We start from the raw sequence: 20,655 nt of genomic DNA on the forward strand, positions 1-20,655 counted from the left end.
GAAAAACAACGACACTCATGGAAGCATTATGTACAAAACAAGTATAAAATGCACTGCTGGGAACAGAACTTGAAAACATCCATTTAATGATATCTTATGTCATTTGTACCAATGTATAGAGGACAATGCAGATACAGTACCATCTTGCATCAAACATTGGCAGGTTAATTCCTTGAGCCTAAAATATAGAACAGGCTAGTGGTAGGTAAACATTACAGTACTTATGAACTGTGCAATACTCATGCGCCACGTTCTTTGCAAAATAAAACTTCAATTTACTTTTATTGTAGGTAAATCATACCTAATACACCCTGTTAGTGTTGTAGCGAATTCAGACAAATAAAGCCTACAACATACTGTAGTGTATTTGGGGGAGGGGGGGGGTCTCCCGACTGGGACTCCCATGTCCAGCGTCCAAACCCCTTGACAAGGTCACTAGAATATTGTGAAGTATGACATACATTAGACAGTATTTGGTTCTCCAGTTTGAGCAGAGCAGGCACGCAATCAGCGGTTCAGATAGAGGCATCCCCACGCGTTTGGGTAAAAAGCAGACTGCTGGGCCTGGAGAAATGTAGTCTAACAACTCATTCATAGAGCTATCGATGCAAGGACTGACCATCAAAATGGTTTTATCCATGTTTTGAGGCTATTTAGGGTGGCAGCCTAGTGGTTAAGAGTGTTGGCCTAGTAACCAAAAGGTCACTGGATCGAATGCCAGAGCTGACAAGGTGAAAAATCTGTCGATGTGCCCTTGATCAAGGCACTTAACCCTAATTGCTCCTGTAAGTTGCTCTGGATAAGAACGTCTGCTAAATGACAAATGTTAAGTGTTTATTTTGAGTTCTGATGGGGTACAACAGTTCAACTAAGCTCATGAGGCATTAATAAGTTATATTCAACAATAAATGAGTACATAATTTCTAAGTCCCAAAATAGATGTAGCAACTGCAGCTTGCCCCTTTAAGTCAAGAGTATTGCAATCAACCAAAAATACTTCATTTATTTTTATGAACAGTCATGTGTGTTTGGAGCAGTTGCTGATTGACGAAAGACAACTGACACTTAGAACATTTGTGCACTTGCGCCTTCTTTTTCTTATTATCTTCCTTTTGACCGTGAGCTTTGGCCAAGTGCTGAGTGAGGTATACTTTCTGGGTGAAACCAATTTCGCATGTGAGGCATTTGAACGGTTTCTCACCAGTGTGAAGGCGCATGTGACATTTCAGATTGCCCTTCTGTGTGAATCCTCTCCCGCAGACAGTGCACGTGTGGGGTCTCTCTCCAGTGTGCACCAGGTGGTGTATCCTCAGGCTTGACGGACAGCTGAAAGACTTGCCGCAGTAATGGCAAAAGTACTTCGAGCTGTTCGAGGCCAGATAATCGGGAGCAACACATTTGTGTTTTTTGAGCTGAGTTTTCCCAGGATAACAGTTCTTACACACACTGCAGTACAGCGATTTGTGAGATTTCATATGCATTGTCAGATGGTTCTGCCGCAAGAAAGTCTTCTTACAAATCACGCAACTTAACTTGTTTGTGTCGGATTTACTATGGGAGTGCAAGTTAAACCTGTTAAAGTAACTGAAAGTCTTCCCAGCAGTCTTTCCAGCTTTGCTTTTTGACTTGGCTAAAGACTTCTTTGCATACGTTGGCTTTGTGATGTGTTCATCTTGTGCTTCGTTGGGCAACAGCTCGGTATCGTCTGGTAGGAACTCATTTGTCTCATCGTCCTCAATGGGAAAGACATGTTCGCCATATTCCTCCTCCACTCCGTCGATGGATATGAAACGTAAAGTGTGTCCTGTGGAGACATCCGTAGTTGACATCTCCAGTACCTGTTTATCCCGTCTCCCTGGCCTGTCCTGGCGGAAGGAATCAAAGGATGGATACTCATTGGAGGGCCCTTCTCTTCCATTGTCCAATAAGTCGTCATCTCCTGAAGCAACAGAGAAAAGACAAAAAGAAGAATACACATACGAGTTGTGGCTTCGATTGCCTGTCCACCTATTCATGAAAAACAATGTCCAACCTCCACGATGACCAAATAAGAGAGGGTCACAGTGTCTTATAACTGTGCATGTCATCAAACGCATACAGTTAAACCTATGCGATTTAGCACTACACCAGCCAGGCAATTCAAACATCTCAGGTTAAAACCTCTAACAACTTACCATCTAAAATTATTGTTGGTCTTTCCTGTTGGTCTCTGCTGTTTATGATTTCCACCTCACAATCCTCCTCTTTAACGTCAGCTTGGCCTGAAGGCGCCCCTGTTGACTATGAGAATAAGACAAATATTTTTAGAGCCACTTGAAAAATGCAGACACTAAATAACAAAATGCATTGAAGGAATAAGACTTCTAAACATGACAGAAGGGGTAAGTGTCAATAATGTAGGGGAGCCTCTGATTCACTCATTTCAAAGAGCTGGGCATCTGACAGCATGTCCTCTGGTAAGTCTGAGTCCTCTGTTGGTTTCCACAATCCTGCCTAGTGTTTTCTCATATCAGTGCGGATGAGGCAAGGGAAACTGTCCTCAGTCTACTCACTCACTTTTGCAATGTGTTGCGGACTGTTCTCTGTGTTGTAGGGATCCCCATGGTTCCATAGATCAAGGCACCATTCCTTCCCAAATATTCCTTCGATGGTGGGGGACCCGTTTAGCCCTGGAAGAGAATGCAGAACTGAATTGGCACTTGGGAATATTGTGTCAAACACATTGAAAACAGTGGCCCCTATAGGACGAATAGACTAAAAGGGAAAGGAATGAAGACTATAAAATCCCCATTGTGCATGCATTCTTGTCAACAACATGCATCCTCCTCCTTGTCATGTATGCATTATCAAAGGACCACAACATACCTCTGTCTATTCTGGTGATAGTTTCACCAGTTTGAACACCAACAGAGCGATAGTTTCCAGCCAGCTTGGGAGCTGTGCTTTTCACAATTGTCAGTTCACTTTCCAGATTATGCAATTTATCAGTGAGAGCCTCATTTTCTAAAGAAATTCCCGCGTATTCGTCGTCAACCAGTTTGCACACATGAGCCATTGCGGTTCTAGACAATATTTCCATGATGGAGGACAGTTGTGTGTGAAAAGAAGCGCGTTTAGACATGACTCTGCGTTATTGTCCAAACACCGTTTGAATTGATATTAAAGTTGTTCAAACTAACCAAATATTTCGTAAATATCGAACACAAAAAGCCTACCTAACCCAGCTGCTGAGCAGAATCTAACTGGGAACAAAAACAAGAGGCGATGGAAATTCAATTTCCGGCCGACGCATACGTATGACGTGAAACAGATTAAAATAGCATACATGTGGATAAAAATATGCTTTGTTAACTCGAACATTTTATAGTTAAACGGAATACATACCAATAATTTGATTAAACATATAGCACCGTAGTAAACGCTACATTTTAAACCTTTATTATTTTGTGGGGCTGTGACCCCATCTACTGGTCCAAAATTATATTACTGAAAAAAAAAAAAACGCTCCACATCAGTAAAAGGAAGTACGCAAATCAGAGGATAAACAGAATTTTTAAATGACAATCTGAAAATGACAGTGAATGCATATGGTAAAAAAAACTAAAATGTACTTATTTGAGAAGCAACATTTATTTATACCTTTCTGAGAATCTGAAATGTTGGTGAATTATCCATCCATGACATGGCACTGTACAAAAATGCATTTAATTACATCCCTTAATTATTCTATACTTTGTCAGAGAGACAGTTAATGACACAATGAAAAAAATTCTCAGTGATTTGACAAGAGCAACAATGCATCACTAAATAATTTGTGGATTTAGTTAAGCAGCTAATCTTAGAAGAACATAGAAAGTACAAAATGGTGAAATCCACAGGAGTCTGAGGAACAAGTGGTGTCTACTTCCACAAAAAATGGCAGTTACAGAAAAATCAATAGACAAAAAACCTGGGACAAGGAGAGCTCGGTCATGGCTAGAAGGGATACAGCTTTTGTCAAATGAATGTCAGATTTGGGTTTTCGTAGCAGGTTAGGAGAATTTACACAGCAGATTAGGAGAATTAAGGTTAGGAAAAGGGTTTGGGTTATTCATGCTAATTTGGGGATTTTGAGCTTGCGCCCAATTGACTCCCATTCACTGTTTGAAGGAGAGCTCTTCTTGTCCCAGAGTTGCCCAGAATGCACCGCGTGGACCAAGTGATTGGTCGACAGTCTTCTGGATGAAGCGTTATACATTACTTCATTCATTGCCCAATGGGACTGCTATCTCATCCTTTCTCTAATATCTCTGGTACAGTCTCAGCTGGTCTCAGTTCGATCCCTTCCCCTCCCTTTGGCCCTAACCCTTTGACACTTGCATGTAAGATATGTAAGATAGAAGCAATACGGTGGAAGATTTACCCCTAGCTACACTGCTTATACCTATCCAGACCCTTTAGACATGCCAACATTGAGGGGTTAGAGCTACAGATAGGGAGCAATATGGGATCGGATGTCTGATGTAACAGACAGGCTAGTGGCTGGACGCAGGCCTCTTCACTCCCATGACCCTGAAAGTGCTGCTGGCAATCTTCTCGTAGAGCAGGAACATGAGGGCAGCGGTCAGGACAGTCTGTAGGAGTTTAGCTTCCAGGCCTTTGAACAGGCCCAGCATGCCATTCTTCCTAATGGTGGGAGAGAGCGTCGTAAAACAGAATATGTAGGAGATGAAGGCATTGGCTGCGTTCCATGTAGTCTTAATTGCAATGGTGCTGCACATATGATCAGATCTCACAACGCCTGGAGAAGTGTTTGACATCTCAGGAAACACATTAATATGGTATAAGAATCCTCTGAGATGCACAGCACGACGGCATTAAGACAACCTGGAACGCAACCACTGACTAAGTCTGGGTGTGGTAGCAGTCATGGTGCTTGGTAAATAAAATGTTGAAATAAGGTAGGCAGGTGTGTGTGTGGACCAACCTCACTCTATTGATCAGCAGATGCATCACACTTCTCAGGCTGTTCAGCAATGGTGATCCGTCTGTGTGCTGCGCGTGTTGACCGAACTGAGAACGAGATGCAGATAACGAGCAGTGAAATTAACACACGGAGAGCTTATTCCACTGGAATAACACTAAACATTGGGACAGCCCAATGTTCACAGCAGAGCACTAAAACGCAACATCCAAACTGGCAGACACACTCATACACAGTCACAGGACAGACAGACAGCCCTCATGAAAGAGTACTACAGAATTACTACACAGAACCTATTTGTGCATTAGCGGCAATGTAGAGCCTTGTAGGGATTGTGTATTGAATGTGTAGTTTACACACTACTCAAGATACACAAGTAGAGTTTTGTAGTGTTCAGTAGGAAAACAGTAGTGTTTCCAGTAGTAATCAGGTAGAGTGTTTACCTATTTGATGTTGGTAGCCGAGCTGTTTGCTAGCACCATTGAAATGTAGCTATGTAGCCCCTGTTTTCGGCATGCTAGATAATAAGAAGGTGTGTTTGTATGCAGATGTACAGTATGTTCATACTGGTATACTTACCCAGTCTACTTACCTCTTTTGACCTGTTACCAAGGAGGCCCTCGACATAAGAAGACTGGAGGCCATTGTTGGTAAGATTAATATTGTTTATCAAATATGTATTTGTTTGTCTTATGTGACTTCTGTTAGCAGAGGATTGACAATGGCTTATAATTGTTTGTTTCTTGTACTTGTCTTTATATTTTAAATATAGATAAGGATTAACAAAAAGTGTAAATATCTAATTTAATATGCAATTCATGTAATATTTTTTGCTATTACATTTGTATAAACATTTCTTGTTTGATGCTATAACTACATGTGCACTAGTCTAGTAGAGACACAGTAGTGACACAAGAAGATGTCAATAGGGATTTTGAATAGGCAAACGGTTGTAAATGTGTCAGTCTTCATTTGTAATTCAAAAGGGTTTATGTAGGAAATGAAAAGGTATCAGGAGCAAATCAGTACTGACACAACACTACACACTGAATGTGTAGGCATTAAGTAGTAATTCAATAGTGAACATGTAGGAATTGTGGTAGAATGTGTAGGTTTTAAGTAATAGATACCCAAAAGCTCAGTAGTTACACAGTAACTAGGAAATACATAGTGTTCACAAGTCTTGAAACGCCCCAATTTATCACTCATTACTACTTAAATAACTACATACATCACTATTGGTTTACTACACATCTCAAACAAATAGCAAAACCAGGTTGTGTGTAGATATTGGGTAGAAGTGATTCAGTAGTACTTTTTCATGAGGAACATTCACACAAACACACGCATGATCACATACACACACTGTTCTTACCCTCAGGATGGACTGTACAGTCTGTAGTGGGTATGTGACTGTGGTGGCCACTGCTTTGGCTATGGCACCAATCAGAAAGACCTCAAGAGACAACAGCTAGAGAAATGGACAGAAACAGTATCAGGATCAGCTAGTTCCAGTTTAAATAGGGTTGGGCAGGTATATGATAATACAGCATACCAGGGTATTTTTATATATTGGAGGTATGACTTCCAATACAATGGAAGTGTTTGTTAATGTCAATATTTGTACTTTTTAAATCAATATTTTCAATCAAGATGTGTACTGATGCATATTTATAAATCCCTCTTAGGCCTCAACTCCCCCCTATCTGAGATACCTACTGCAGCCCTCATCCTCCACATACAACACGCTTTCTGCCAGTCACATTCTGTTAAAGGTCCCCAAAGCACATACATCCCTGGGTCGCTCCTCTTTTCAGTTCACTGAAGCTAGCGACTGGAACGAGCAGCAAAAAAACTCAAACTGGACAGTTTTATCTCCATCTCTTCATTCAAAGACTCAATCATGGACACTCTTACTGACAGTTGTGGCTGCTTCGCGTGATGTATTGTTGTCTCTACCTTCTTGCCCTTTGTGCTGTTGTCTGTGCCCAATAATGTTTGTACCATGTTTTGTGTTGCTACCATGCTGTGTTTTCATGTGTTGCTGCCATGCTGTGTTGTTGTCTTATGTCTCTCTTGTCGTGATGTGTTTTGTCCTAAATTTTTATTTAATTTTTATATCCCAGCCGCTGTCCCCGCAGGAGGCCTTTTGCCTTCTGGTAGGCCATCATTGTAAATAAGAATTTGTACTTAACTGGCTTGCCTAGTTAAATAAAGGTTAAATACAAAAAATAAAAGTACTGGTTGACAGATAAAGCTAATGATTCCGCTTTGCTTTTCTGTTATACCATTTTTTTGTTAGTGAGGGAGGACTGAAGGGCTTTTCCCCATCAATGAGAATTCAATTCCCATCAATAATTTCCCCCCGTCTTTGCAAGTAATCCCTCCGCCCCCTCCCATTACCTCTCTGTGAACCAAGCTTCTCATCTGCCTCTTCAAGCCCTCATAGATCATGAACTGGACAGCCGGGTTGAGCACCAGCAGGAGAGAGGGGAATGTCCCGTTCCACAGGGCCCCCACCCCTTCGTCCTCAATGATCTGCACAAAGGCATCTGAGGGGAGGAGAGAGGGACACTGTTTACCCTAGAGACAATCTGACATAGTGACAAAGAAACCAGACTAGGACAACAGTAGTACAATGTGTGTTTGCCTGCGTGTTTGAAAGAAAAAGAGAAAGACAGAGGGAGAGTGTGTATGTGTCTGTACGATGCTCGAGAGAGAGAGAGAGAGAGAGAGAGAGAGAGAGAGAGAGAGAGAGAGAGAGAGAGAGAGAGAGAGAGAGAGAGAGAGAGAGAGAGAGAGAGAGAGAGAGAGAGAGAGAGAGAGACATTATACTGGCACACATCTACAACTTTATCTGTTTCCAACGCTCATACTGCAGCTGCCTTTACCCATGATGCCTGAGTAGTTAGTGGGACGGATGTCTGCATTGCGGAACTTTGCCCCCTGAAGCTTGAGTCGTGTGTTGACCACCCACAGTGGAGTGGTCATAAGCACGTTCACTACACCTGCAGAGAGAGAGAGAGAGAGAGAGAGAGATGGGGAGTGAGAAAGCTCAGAATCATTCCATGACACTGTTTAAGTGTTATTACATCTTAATAACTTGGTAAGTTAGTATCAGCGTATGGGTCTTTAGGGTCATATGTAGGCCTACCTGCAGCGGTGCCCATTAGCAGGTCTCTGCTTGGAGTTGACTTGTGTCCCCGGAGCCAGCTGGCTCTCAGGCTGTGGAAGCAGTAGAAGTAGACGAAGTTGGAGCAGCAGAGACTGCAGATCACTGGGAGCCAGCCCCTGTAGGGCGCCAGCCTGCAGAGAGGACAGGCAGGGGGACAGACACAACCTCAGCTGATTCTGTTCAAATACAAAAAGGCTAAAAGAGCAGAGAGAAAGCAGAGCGAGAGAAAGACAGAGACAGAGCTCTTGTTTACTCACAACCCCTCTTCCTTGACAATCTCTGACAGAATGGCAGGAGTGGACCTGGCTTTCCTCTTCTCATCCACTATAGAAAAAGAAGAACAGAGAGAATAGACATGAGACTTGCACCGAGATATCTTATGTCCTCTATTCAGTTTGGCACAAAGGCGTAAAGATATAGCTAGCCTTACCTTGCAGCCGTAGTCTTGCAGTGTCAAGTGGGAAGAAAACGGTCATTGCTGTCACACTCCCCTAAAAACATATAGGCCTACTGTCAAATGTAGGGTCTTCAAAATGTGAACTTTTGCTGATATTAGGCTAACCTTATTTTTAAGGGATACAGGTTTGGCAGTATTGGCCTGTCAGATAGCAATTTAAAGAAATACTGCCCCTTGTTTTCATGTAATGCTGAGAATCTGCAATAACATATTATTTAAAAAAAAAAAGGCAATGCACATAAACAAAGTTTACTTACCACTGCTCCTGCCATTGCATGCACCAAGCTTTCGTACGAGAAAACTTCAGCAAATCGAAATTCTCGAGTGCTCATTTTAATTGCGGTAGATACAAATGTAAACTTGACAGTTTTGTTTACATTCCACTATGCAAAACAGTTAGTGAATAGAGAGTTTTATCCCCCCGTTCCTTCCAGAAAACATCAACGCGGCTGAATGCTCTTATGGGTTTTTCTCATAGACATTAAAACCATTTTCCCCGAATGCGCTTCTTACTTATTTTACATCCAGGTCGTTCGTATAGCCAATGATACATATATTCCCTTTCCCAATAAGGTGATTGGACAATAGGCGATGCCGCGTGTTCATTTTATTGGCTTTTCCAGTTGTCACTCAAACAAATTAAACAGCAGGGCTGCCTTCAGTAGGCATTTACGTTCTGGAACTCTCAATTGAACGGAAACGGTGCTGTACTAAATGACCAATTGAAGAACGGGGACGGGTTGTCATACTGTACTGTATTTGGTTGGTGGAACGCTGTCAACAGTACCACTGCCCTTTAAATACACTCATTACTTTAAGCCACACCCACCAAACCGGAGCAAACGTACCTCAGTCGGTTCAATAACGTTTTGGGTAAACGTGTCGTTCAGGACAAACCGTTCCGCAACATAGCAAACGTTCAAGTGAACTAAACGGATCTCAGGCTTGTCCAGATACAGTACCACAGACAGAACAATGGTTTAGTTATAAAACAAAATGTGGACTAGGCTGCTGAGGGGAGGACTGCTCATAATAATATCTGTAATGGAGCAAATGAAATGGCATGGTTTCATGTGTTTGATTTATTTGGTACCATTCCATTAAAACTTCTTCAGGATCAGTGTCCCTTCCACGGGAAGGTTGAGCTAACGCGATTAATATTAGGTTGTAAGTAACACGAACATTTCCCAGGACATAGACATATCTGATATTGGCAGAAAGCTTAAATTCTTGTTAATCTAACTGCACTGTACAATTTACAGTAGCTACTACAGTGAAATAATACCATACTATTGTTTCAGGAGAATGCACAATTTTGAACATGAAAAGTTATTCATAAATAAATTAGGCACATTTGGGCAGTCTTGATTTTAAAAAATGAACAGAAATGCTATGGTTCATTGGATCAGTCTAAAACTTTGCACATGCACTTCTGCCATCTAGTGGCCAAAATCTAAATTGCACCTGTGCTGGAATAATACATTATGGCCTTTCTCTTGCATTTCAAAGATTGTACAAAAAAAAGGTTTTTTTCTTTGTATTATCTTTTACTAGATCTATTGTGCTATATTCTCCTACATTCATTTCACATTTCCACAAACTTCAAAATGTTTCCTTTCAAATGGTACCGTATGCATATACAGTTAAAGTCGGAAGTTTACATACACCTTAGCCAAATACATTTAAACTCAGTTTCACAATTCCTGACATTTAATCCTAGTAAAAATTCCCCCTCTTAGGTCAGTTGGGATCACCACTTTATTTTAAGAATGTGAAATGTCAGAATAATAGTAGAATGATTTATTTCAGCTTTTATTTCTTTCATCACATTCGCAGTGGGTCAGAAGTTTACATACACTCAATTAGTACTTGGTAGCATTGCCTTTAAATTGTTTAACGTGGGTCAAACATTTCAGGTAGCCATCCACAAGCTTGGGTGAATTTTGTCCCATTCCTCCTGACAGAGCTGGTGTAATTGAGTCAGGTTTGTAGGCCTCCTTGCTCACACACGCTTTTTCAGTTCTGCCAACACATTTTCTATAGGATTGAGGTCAGGGCTTTGTGACGGCCACTCCAATACCTTGACTTTGTTGTTCTTAAGCCATTTTGCCACAACTTTGTAAGTATGCTTGGGGTCATTGTCCATTTGGAAGACCCATTTGCGACCAAGCTTTAACTTCCTGACTGATGTATTGAGATGTTGCTTCAGTCCCTCCTGCAGCAAAGCACCCCCACAACATGATGCTGCCACCCCTGTGCTTCATGGTTGGGATGGTGTTCTTCGGCTTGCAAGCATCCCCCTTTTTCCTCCAAACATAACAATGGTCATTATGGCCAAACAGTTCTATTTTTGTTTCATCAGACCAGAGTACATTTCTCCAAAAAGTACGATCTTTGTCCCCATGTGCAGTTGCAAACCATAGTCTGGCCTTTTTATGGCGGTTTTGGAGCAGTGGCTTCTTCCTTGCTGAGCGGCCTTTCAGGTTATGTCGATATAGGACTCGTTTTACTGTGGATATAGATACTTTCATACCGGTTTTCTCCAGCATCGTCACAAGGTTCTTTGCTGTTGTTCTGGGATTGAATTGCACTTTTTGCACCAAAGTACGTTCATCTCTAGGAGACAGAGTGCGTCTTCTTCCTCGCCGTTATGATGGCTGCGTGGTCCCATGTTGTTTATACTTGCGTACTATTGTTTGTACAGATGAACATGGTGCCTTCAGGCATTTGGAAATTGCTCTCAAGGATTAGCCAGACTGTGGAGGTCTACAATTTTTTTTCTGAGGTCTTGGCTGATTTCTTTAGATTTTCCCATGTCAAGCAGAGGCACTGTTTGAAGGTAGACCTTGAAATACATCCATGGGTACACCTCCAATTGACCCAAATTATGTCAATTGGCCTATCAGAAGCTCCTAAAGCCATGACAACATTTTCTGGAATTTTCCAAGCTGTTTAAAGGCAGTCAACTGTGTATGTAAACTTCTGACGCAGTGAATTATAAATTAAATAATCTGTCTGTAAACAATTGTTGGAAAACTTACTTCTGTCATGCACAAAGTAGATGTCCTAACCGACTTGCCAAAACTATAGTTTGTTAACAAGAAATGTGTGGAGTGGTTGAAAAACGAGTTTTAATGACTCCAACCTAAGTGTATGTAAACTTCCGACTTCAACTGTATATGCATATCCTTGCTTCAGGGCCTGAACTACAGGCAGTTCGTTTTGGGTATGTCATTTTAGGCAAAAATTGAAAAAAAGGGGCAGATTCTTAAGCGGTTTCAATTCCGCTCCAGCCATTACCACAAGCCCGTCCTCCCCAATTAGGGTGCCACCAATCTCCTGTGGTTTGGAGTTACTTATCTCTAATATCTCTGGCTTGGCGCTTGTCCCACAATGTTTTCCGGTCGTCACATTTACCACAACCACAAAGTCATAAACCCTGCCTATTTCTAAAATAAAGATTCTTAAACCTAACCCCTTTATTTAACTAGGCAAGTCAGTTAAGAACAAATTATTATTTACAATGACGGCCTATCCCGGCCAAACCTTCCACTAACCTGGACGACGCTGGGCCAATTCTGTGCCACCCTACAGGACTCCCGATCACAGCTGGTTGTGATACAGCCCGGGATCGAACCAGGGTCTGTAGTGACACCTCTAGCACTGCGATGCGGTGCCTTAGGCCTCTGTGCCACTTGGGAGCCTAACAACACTTAACTTTGTGCCTAACCCTAACCTTAATTCAAGACCAAAAAGCACATTTTTATTTTCATACATTTTTAGGATAGACAATTTTGACCTTGTGGCTGTGCCATCTAGTGGAAATCATGTTGTTTTCATAGTCTTGTTCATTCTACAGGCTACCTACTACACCTGTCTGTATTCTGAATTCTAAACTTCTAAAATGTGCTCCTTTCTGGAAAAGGGTATGTAGTTTTATTGTGTTTTGTGGTTGCAAATATTAAAGTTCACTACAAAATGTACTTTCTGCAGCCCTATTCAACAAATTCTAAACTTTTAACATTTGTAACAGTAAATCATATTGGGAAATAAATGCATTTGAGACTACTAATCACAGTAATTAATCACAACAAAATTAGAAGACAAATATATCAAGCATTGAGAGGCCTCTTTCCCCATCCAAAGGTATTCAAAAGTCTCTCTTCTTGTCCATGATATGTATTGATGCTTATAGCTAAAAATAATCTCTCTACCACCTCAGCAAAAACTTGACAAACAGCCTCCCCACCCCTCCAGGACAGAAAGGCTATAGAAGCACCCAGTAACACACTGACCAGGGCTGAGTACATCTGCAGAGAGAACCCCAGGCACATGGATCCAACCACAGCTACAGTCAAGCCCACTAACCTTCCTATTAGATGTCTGGGTGAGAGTTGCCCCAATTTATCCCACATCAAGAAAACTGACACACCACCACCAAGCCACCTTTGCCCTGCACACCACCCCAACCCCAGCACGACTAGAGCCACCAAGTTGTGGAGGTCCCTCCCGGTCCCTAGGATGGATACTACCAAGGCTCCTGTGGCCATGCACCCGGGAACCAAACACAGCACCATCCTAGCAGCCCCCACAGCCACTGACACGGTAATGAACTGTGCCATCCTGATCTCGCCGCTCTTTGCCACATTCTTCACTGCCCTGACCGTCATGATGCTCATCAAACCAACGATGACCACCCCACTCACTGCAGCCACCCTGGCCCCCACCCCAGCCCCGCTCACCCCGTTACCCACAACCTCCCACCACACCCCAGGGTCTAGGAACTCCTCCGCCCGGCCCATCCCATCTGCAGCACCCAGCCCCAGCCCGATCAGAAGCCCCAAGAAGGGGGCGCGGAGCACCGATGCAACCAGGCCATTAGACCCAGACAGGACCTCTGCTATCCAAACCACTGAGATGGCTGCTAGTCCTCTCAGAAGCCCGATGGCACCCCCTCTGGCTGTGGCTCTCAACACCAGCTCCATATAGAGGTGGTAGTCCAGCAGTCTTGCTGGTGGCAGTGACCCTGCTTCCCCTGGACTCTCCTCCTCTATGTCTTCCAGTCCCAGTACTGACCATGCTCCAAGAGAGAGAAAGAGTGCTCCCAGACTCACCACTACCAGTATGGTCCTTACAAACGCCCACTGACGTCCCATGATGCTCCAGCATCTACCCCCTCCTCCTAAGTCCTTCTCGTCTTTTCTTCTCCCCTGGGTGGAGAACGATCTGTCTCTCTCTGTTCCCTCTCCCATCGTTTTGTTTTTGATGATTTTTTATTTATTTTTTATTGAATCACCTAAACTGTACAGTCAATCACCCTCCCATTGTTTCTGTCTCCATTGGATGAGTTGAGGCGAAAGGTGAAACCAGAATTTGGTTATCTGATATCCCCACCCCCTCAGAGTGGATCAGTTCCTTCAGTCTGTCTCATGTTGACCACTGAAGGTGCCTCTTCTAAGGAGATCCCTCTCCATCACTGAGGTACTGGTTGCATCTATAGGTTAGAGAACCACGATGGAAATAAGTCGAGACTTTTGTGTCATCCTCAATGATTTGATTTACGCACCTTGACTATACAGTATGTGTTTTTTTTTTTTCTTCCAACAAGCCGGCAACACTATGAAAACACCCATTTATAAAACATTGCTATCATTTAAGATACTCTTTGTCAAACAATTCACTTACTGTAGCGACAGGTGCTGTTCTCTAAGGTTGTTAGCCTGTGTCTGCATCTGCCTCGGTCTGAATCGGCCTCATGCATGCTGCCTGACAATCAAACAGTTGAGAAGGCCGTGTGTGTTTCGGGAGTTACTGGTTGGACCAGATGCCAGACTAGTGAGAACAAGTCTCACCTACTATTTCACAATCCTTATCCATCTGTGTAGGCCTAAATTGTGGTTTCCACTCACCATACCGGTTTCTCCAACCATAAATGCTGAAACCAAATGCTGCTATTGTATATCACTTTGATTATCATGATCAATCATTAATTAATAAACAATTTGAATCAATCAAAATTGTTATTCCATTGTAAATTCTACAACACAATCAATTAACATTATCTGAGTCTTCGTCCAAAATGGCACCCTATTCCTTACATTAGGCAAATTCGAATATGAACCTCGAACCCAGTTCCACTGCTAATTTGAATTCTTCCCCTCTAATCAGGGACCAATTTAGACCTGGGACACAAGGTGGGTTTTTACTGGGTTTTAGCTCAGATAGTGCACAATATAGGGAAAAAGAGTACCCCTTCGGTCGCATGCTGAGTCAGCCTCCCCGTCTCTCTCGGCCAGGCTCTGCAGTAGGGCGATTACAGTGTCACTTCAGCTAGTCTCTGCAGCAGCGTTTCCACTAGATTATATAGCCATAAACTCAAAATTCATGAAAACAAACATGAGCTTTTTGTACTTATTTTAAGATTAGGCATAAGGTTAGCAGTGTGGTTAATGTTAGGTTTAAAAATAAAATTTTAAAAAGATGAATAGTAAAAATAGGCGGGGTTTAGCCATAATTATGGCTGTGGCTATAGAAGCTAGTGACAACCCGGGGCGATGACGGTCACTTCCTGTCTCTCTCAGCCAGTCTCTGCAGCAGGGCAATGACTGTGTCCTGTTTGGAGGAGAGCAGCTCCAGAGCCGTGGCCATCCTACCCAGGGACTCTGCCATGCGCGCCTCCCTCCTCTCGCGCCTCCTCCCCCGGGCCTCTGTCCTGCTGCGATGCCCCTGCTCCTCCTTGGCCTGCCCCTCCTGCCTCCTCAAGAACTCCTGCAGCAAGGAGGTGCCTTCTTCCGCTCGCTTCTGCTGCTGGGCCAGAAGGGAGGCAATGGAGAAGCCCTTGGAGGAGAAGCGACGTCTCTTCTTTCTGCGGAGGTGTACGTGGCTGAGGTTGGAGGGGATGTGACGGGAGGCAGGGTGCTGTGCGACCGGAGCAGGGGAGGGGTTCGGCTGTAGAGGGTCTGTGTTATTGGCTATCCTGGGGGAGGGCGTGTCCAAGGGGGTGGGAAGAGGGAGGGAGGAGCGGACAGGGGGAGGGAGGGATCTGACAAAGGTGTAGAGAGGGAGGGTGGAGGGAACTGGCGTGTGGAGTGGGAGGGAGGAGGGGACAAGGGTGAGTGTCCGAGTGCATGCAGTGATGAGGTTGCCATGGGGAAGGAGGGGCTTCTGCTCTGTTTTGGCGGTTTCCGTGGCGACGTTCACCTTAGGGATGCTGGTTACTAGGGTAGGGCTGCTAGTGGTCTCGGCGCCGATGGTGTCACCAAGCATGGCATCCATCATCTTATGAGCGAGTGAGAGACAGACAGAAAGAGACAGAGACGGAAGGTTGAGATAAGAGGGTCTTGTTAGCACCCTTGGGCAGCTTATAACTATCTTGTTTCTTACTTTCATAATATTTCACTAGAATTGATGAGCATTCACTACAAGACCACTAGAACATTTTCAACAAAACGAATAGACGGTTACCTGAAAACGTCACGAAAATTATGCGTGAGCTATGCATGAGTAGAAGGCTATGCGTTGCTGTGATCCTGAACAGCCAGATAGCTAGCAACAATGACAAGAAACTGCCATGTGGGGCATCGTAGGTGGCTTGTATCTTGTTTGTGATGTAATGTTTTAAGGTGTTTTGACTTATACCACGTCTATGATAATATGGCTCAAATTCGCTAGATAGCTAACAACTGTCACAATGTATTTGAGAGACAAAAAGTGCTTATTGTGTTTTCAATAAATATTTGGAGACTAAATATAGTTTCAATAATCCTATGATTCTAAGCCAACCCTGTCTGTTTTTCCCAGAAGATGCACACCCATCGGTTTTCTTGCTAAACAACACACGTCTATTATAATAAAACAAACAAGTACCTCAAAGTACTCCCAGGAGGTTCTGGCCTGGCCGGTCTCCCTGCCTCTGTATTTGACCCTCTTGTAGGTGACGATCAAGTTGTTCCACTTGCGGCGGATCTTCTCAACGGGAAGACAATGACCCTGCTCCTCCAACTCCTTCTGCACGCTCTGGAAGAGCTGAGAACGCTCCCGCGTCCCATACAGGCTCCAGCGGCGCCCCACTGCTTCGATCAAGTACACGATGGCCTGGTAGGAGAACTCTGGGGAAACCTGGGGAGGAGGCCGAGGAGTCGGGAGGGTCATGACTGCGGCTGAGGAGGAGAGGAAGGAGGTTGGAGAAGAGGGATGTTTAATAAGTATATAAGTACTGTAAGTCGCTCGATCAGCTAGCCAGCATGCATGTGAGATTTGGTTCCGAGTGCTGCAGATAAATGGTACATCTACAGTTGGTGCTTAGACCAAGAAATACAGGAAGGAGTTATATTTATTTGATGTTCCCTCTTTATTTTACTCCCCTCTATCTCCCTCACTCTTTAACGGGAAAAATAGGACTCACCTGGAGCTATCTTTAAGATGGTTTTGCCATCTGCAGAAGTAGAGGAAAAGAAACGGTCAGCACTCACAGGATCTAGTGGACAGAAAGAGGCAGGTGTCACATGCAAAACCGTCAAAAACAGTTTAGTATTTTGCGATAGTTCATAATGTCAATAATATTCTGATCATTCATTATAGATTATACAAATATTTCTAAAGTGTGCAGTCTTTTTCCTGTTTCTCCAGTTTGCCTTTTACGTCAAATACATTCACTATTCAGTTCTGGGTGTGCGGTAGATTCGGCCTATTATCTAATAGTGTTTTTAAAGTAAAAGTGAAAGTTCCTGTGAGACAAGACTGAAAAATATGCTCTCTCTGTCTGATTATACAGTACCAACAACTTACACAGTACGATGGGTTTGCTGGTCGTTTTAGTTGCTAGCCGCCCATGCTGTGTTGAATATCCTGCATGGTCTTCTATTGGACTGCCTTCTCCCGGAGAAATATCATGACGAGCTGCAGACTCCGAGGCTCTTTTGCCCGAAAGCAGCGAAGATGATTCGTCTTCTTCGTCAAAGGACTCGGAGTCTTCACTTTTCACAGTGATATTCAACGACATTACCGCGTCTACCAAGCGCACTGTCTTGGTTATGGAATCGCTCGATCACGTCTAAATAGGCTGCCTATGTGGCTGTTTCTCTCAATGCTTATGAGAAGGAAAAAGTTTTAGTCTTTCATTTAGATAAATAAATTCGCCTACAAACCCCAACATCAGCCACTATTGCAGTATTTGCATTCTCGGACCTGTGACTTTACAACAAGCTGAAGAGAAATGGCTGCGTACTTTACCAAGCATGTCTGCGCAACGCTGCTTCGCAGCTCTGGGCAGGGATTCTCTGCTGGCAATTGTGGTGACGTGTACTAGCGTGCGCAGGCCCTGCACGAGTGCAGAGACGCAACGCAGACGCTGCCCAAACTGCCCTGAAGAGGGCGCTGCTGCTCTGTTTGACATTCTCCTCAACAGAACCACATTCTGGTAGGCTACACACAGTCAAACAAGTAGACTTATTGTATGTTGTACAATGTTTTAGAAAATGTTGGTTTATTTTCGACAGCAAATCTTTAAAAAAACGCACGTACAAAGCAGATAAACTATGAAGGTGACATCACAGATAGAACAATGAGACAGATATTTCACTGGATGTTTAAATGTGAAGCATCCGCTTGACGTTTCCACTCGCTACCAAATATGGTACTGAGAGGAAGACCACTGGCGGACAGTGGGAGAAGATGGAACGAGATGGATTTTGGCCGACATTCTGCAAATGTTCTCATCGATGAAACATTTGATCTCAATAAAGTTTTCTGTTCCCAAAACTAGAATATGTTATGAACAGAGTGGACTAAAGTTAGTAGACTTTACCCGTTGCAAACGTTTTTTAAAAATGGCGTTGTTTAGGAGTGCAAAGGCGAATCGAGTTATTGTACACGCGCACCCCACGTAGTAGGCGTTCCCTAACGGAAATATGCAGATGACGAAAGAACGCGCCAATAGGATTTCGCTAGCTCGTGCTTGGCTCTGCCTGTCTGCCCGCCCGCCCCCTGAAGTTGGATGCTGAATGTACTCTTGAACGCTCTCTCAAATAGATCCTTCAATCTTTCGCCCATTCCACGGAACTCTGCATTATCCCTCAGAAAAAAAGACAGACACATGTGTATAGAAAACATAGTAAACAAGCTAGAAATGCAATAAATAACACATTTAGCCTAAATCATATTTGTTATGGATTTAACAAGGGCACATTGTTAAAGTGTCATTCATTCATTAGCACAAGTTGACTACTATAATCAAAATGTTAGCCCTGAGTCTTCACATTGGATTCTGAAGTAGTGCAGTCTCACCCTGTTAAATGTGGCACAGTTGGTGAAGATAAGCAACACATCAGACACAAAGTTTTGCACTTTTTGGTAGAGATTCTGCTGCAGCTTCTCCACAACCCTGTCCATCCATATAGGGGTCTTTCTCACACTGGAGTAGTTTCTCACCCGGCAATGAAACATACAGACGGAGATATATGTGAACTTTGACACTTTGCTGTTATTCTGGCTGCACTTTTTAATGTGACTAATTTATCCATAGTTGGCATGCTAGCAAGCAAGTATGGCAATGGAACATTTAGAACGAACAAATGGGTCACGTCTATAGATACAGAACAAAAAGACTGAACGACTGGGTCACGCAATTTTCAGGTCTCTCCAGAGATGTTCGATCGGGTTCAAGTCCGGGCTATGGCTGGGCCACTCAAGGACATTCAGAGACCTGTCCCGAAGCTACTCCTGCGTTGTCTTGGCAGTGTGGTTAAGGTCATGTCCTGTTGGAAGGTGAACCTTCGCCCCAGTCTTAGGTCCTGAGCGCTCTGGAGCAGGTTTTCATCAAGGATCTCTCCCCCAGTCCCTGGCGCTCAAAAACATCCTCACAGCATGATGCTGCCAAGGTAAGAAACAATCTAGCTGGTTGGTTTTTATCAAAATCTTGTCAGTGGTGTCATTTCAGCAAAAATCGAGGGCATGGAATGGCAAAATGACTTCCGTAGCTAGCCTAGGTTTTCAATGGCCTTGCTTTAGTGTGCAAGGGACTGTCAATGGTGCTGATAGAGCACAGCAGAGATTCTGTGCCAACCTGTCACTTTTGGTCAAAAGCACTCAATGGTGTTGGCATTTGAACTATGTTTATTGTGGTATAGCATGATATAAGCACATTTCAATATAATTCCAATGCAAAAACCCAAATGACTCGCCTGGGTATAGCTACAGTGCCTTCAGAAAGTATTCACACCCCTTGACATTTTCCACATTTTGTTGTGTTATAGGCTGAATTTTAAATTGATTCAATTGAGATTGTGTGTTACTGGTCTACACACAATAGCCCATAATGTCAAAGTGGAATTATGTTTTTAGAAATGTTCACAAATTAATAAAAAATGAAAAGATGAAATGTCTTGATTCAACAAGTATTCAATCCCTTTGTTATGGCAAGCCAAAATAAGTTCAGGAGTACAAATTTACTTAACAAGTCACATATGTGTTTAACATGATTTTCAAATGACTACCTCATCTCTGTACCCCATACAATTATCTGCAAGGTCCCTCAGTCAAGCAGTGGATTTCAAACACAGATTCAACCACAAAGACCAGGGAGGTTTTCCAATGCCTCGCAAAGAAGTGCACCTATTGGTAGATAAACATGAGGAAGTTAATTACACCGTGGATGGTGTATCAATACATCTAGTCACTACAAATATACAGGCGTCCTTTCTAACTCAGTTGCTGGATAGTAAGGAACCCACTCAGTGATTTCACCATGAGGGCAACTCAGTGATTTCACCATGAGTGCAATGGTGACTAAAACAGTTACAGAGTTTAATGGCTGTGATAGGAGAAAACTGAGGATGGATCAACAACATTGTAGTTACTCCACAATACTAACCTAACTGATAGAAGGAGGAGGCTTCCTTCTTTACCCTCTATGTCCTACTTGTGTTTTCTTTTCCTCTGGATGGAGAACGATCTGTCTCTCCATATCCTCTCCCATTGTTTATTCTTCATTAACAATTGCTTTTTATTGAATCGTCTAAACTGTAGTCAATGCGCACGTTCAAGAGGATTCTTTGTCAAATC

General features: G+C 43.1%; 3 protein-coding genes across 4 annotated transcripts; all 3 read right to left on the bottom strand.

The window, feature by feature from the left end:
* Positions 1–801: 801 nt before the first annotated feature.
* Positions 802–3,258, bottom strand: LOC120044454 (oocyte zinc finger protein XlCOF29-like). The gene is made up of 4 exons (XM_038989104.1): positions 2,866–3,258; positions 2,557–2,669; positions 2,175–2,280; positions 802–1,939 (listed from the first exon to the last, which is right to left on the bottom strand). The coding sequence occupies exons 1-4, from the start codon at positions 3,119–3,121 to the stop codon at positions 999–1,001; spliced, it is 1,416 nt and encodes a 471-aa protein (XP_038845032.1). The 5' UTR covers positions 3,122–3,258; the 3' UTR covers positions 802–998.
* Positions 3,259–3,536: 278 nt separating this feature from the next.
* Positions 3,537–9,147, bottom strand: LOC120034391 (peroxisomal membrane protein PMP34-like). The gene is made up of 9 exons (XM_038980927.1): positions 8,853–9,147; positions 8,569–8,629; positions 8,396–8,462; positions 8,118–8,269; positions 7,855–7,971; positions 7,367–7,515; positions 6,339–6,434; positions 4,967–5,052; positions 3,537–4,665 (listed from the first exon to the last, which is right to left on the bottom strand). Exons 1-9 carry the CDS (start codon positions 8,925–8,927, stop codon positions 4,515–4,517), a joined length of 954 nt encoding a protein of 317 aa, XP_038836855.1. The 5' UTR covers positions 8,928–9,147; the 3' UTR covers positions 3,537–4,514.
* A 5,031-nt stretch (positions 9,148–14,178) lies between these two features.
* On the bottom strand, positions 14,179–17,899 carry LOC120034399. 2 transcript variants are annotated; one of them, XM_038980946.1, is made up of 4 exons: positions 17,383–17,899; positions 17,000–17,029; positions 16,462–16,754; positions 14,179–15,873 (listed from the first exon to the last, which is right to left on the bottom strand). In XM_038980946.1, exons 1-4 carry the CDS (start codon positions 17,594–17,596, stop codon positions 15,157–15,159), a joined length of 1,254 nt encoding a protein of 417 aa, XP_038836874.1. In that variant the 5' UTR covers positions 17,597–17,899; the 3' UTR covers positions 14,179–15,156. The 2 variants fall into 2 exon arrangements, with proteins under 2 accessions (XP_038836874.1, XP_038836866.1); XM_038980938.1 differs by having other exon boundaries at positions 17,000–17,071; positions 17,383–17,898.
* Between the last annotated feature and the right edge of the window lie 2,756 nt (positions 17,900–20,655).

This window comes from Salvelinus namaycush, chromosome 3 (genome assembly GCF_016432855.1).
Source record: "Salvelinus namaycush isolate Seneca chromosome 3, SaNama_1.0, whole genome shotgun sequence".
Classification (NCBI taxonomy): domain Eukaryota; kingdom Metazoa; phylum Chordata; class Actinopteri; order Salmoniformes; family Salmonidae; genus Salvelinus; species Salvelinus namaycush.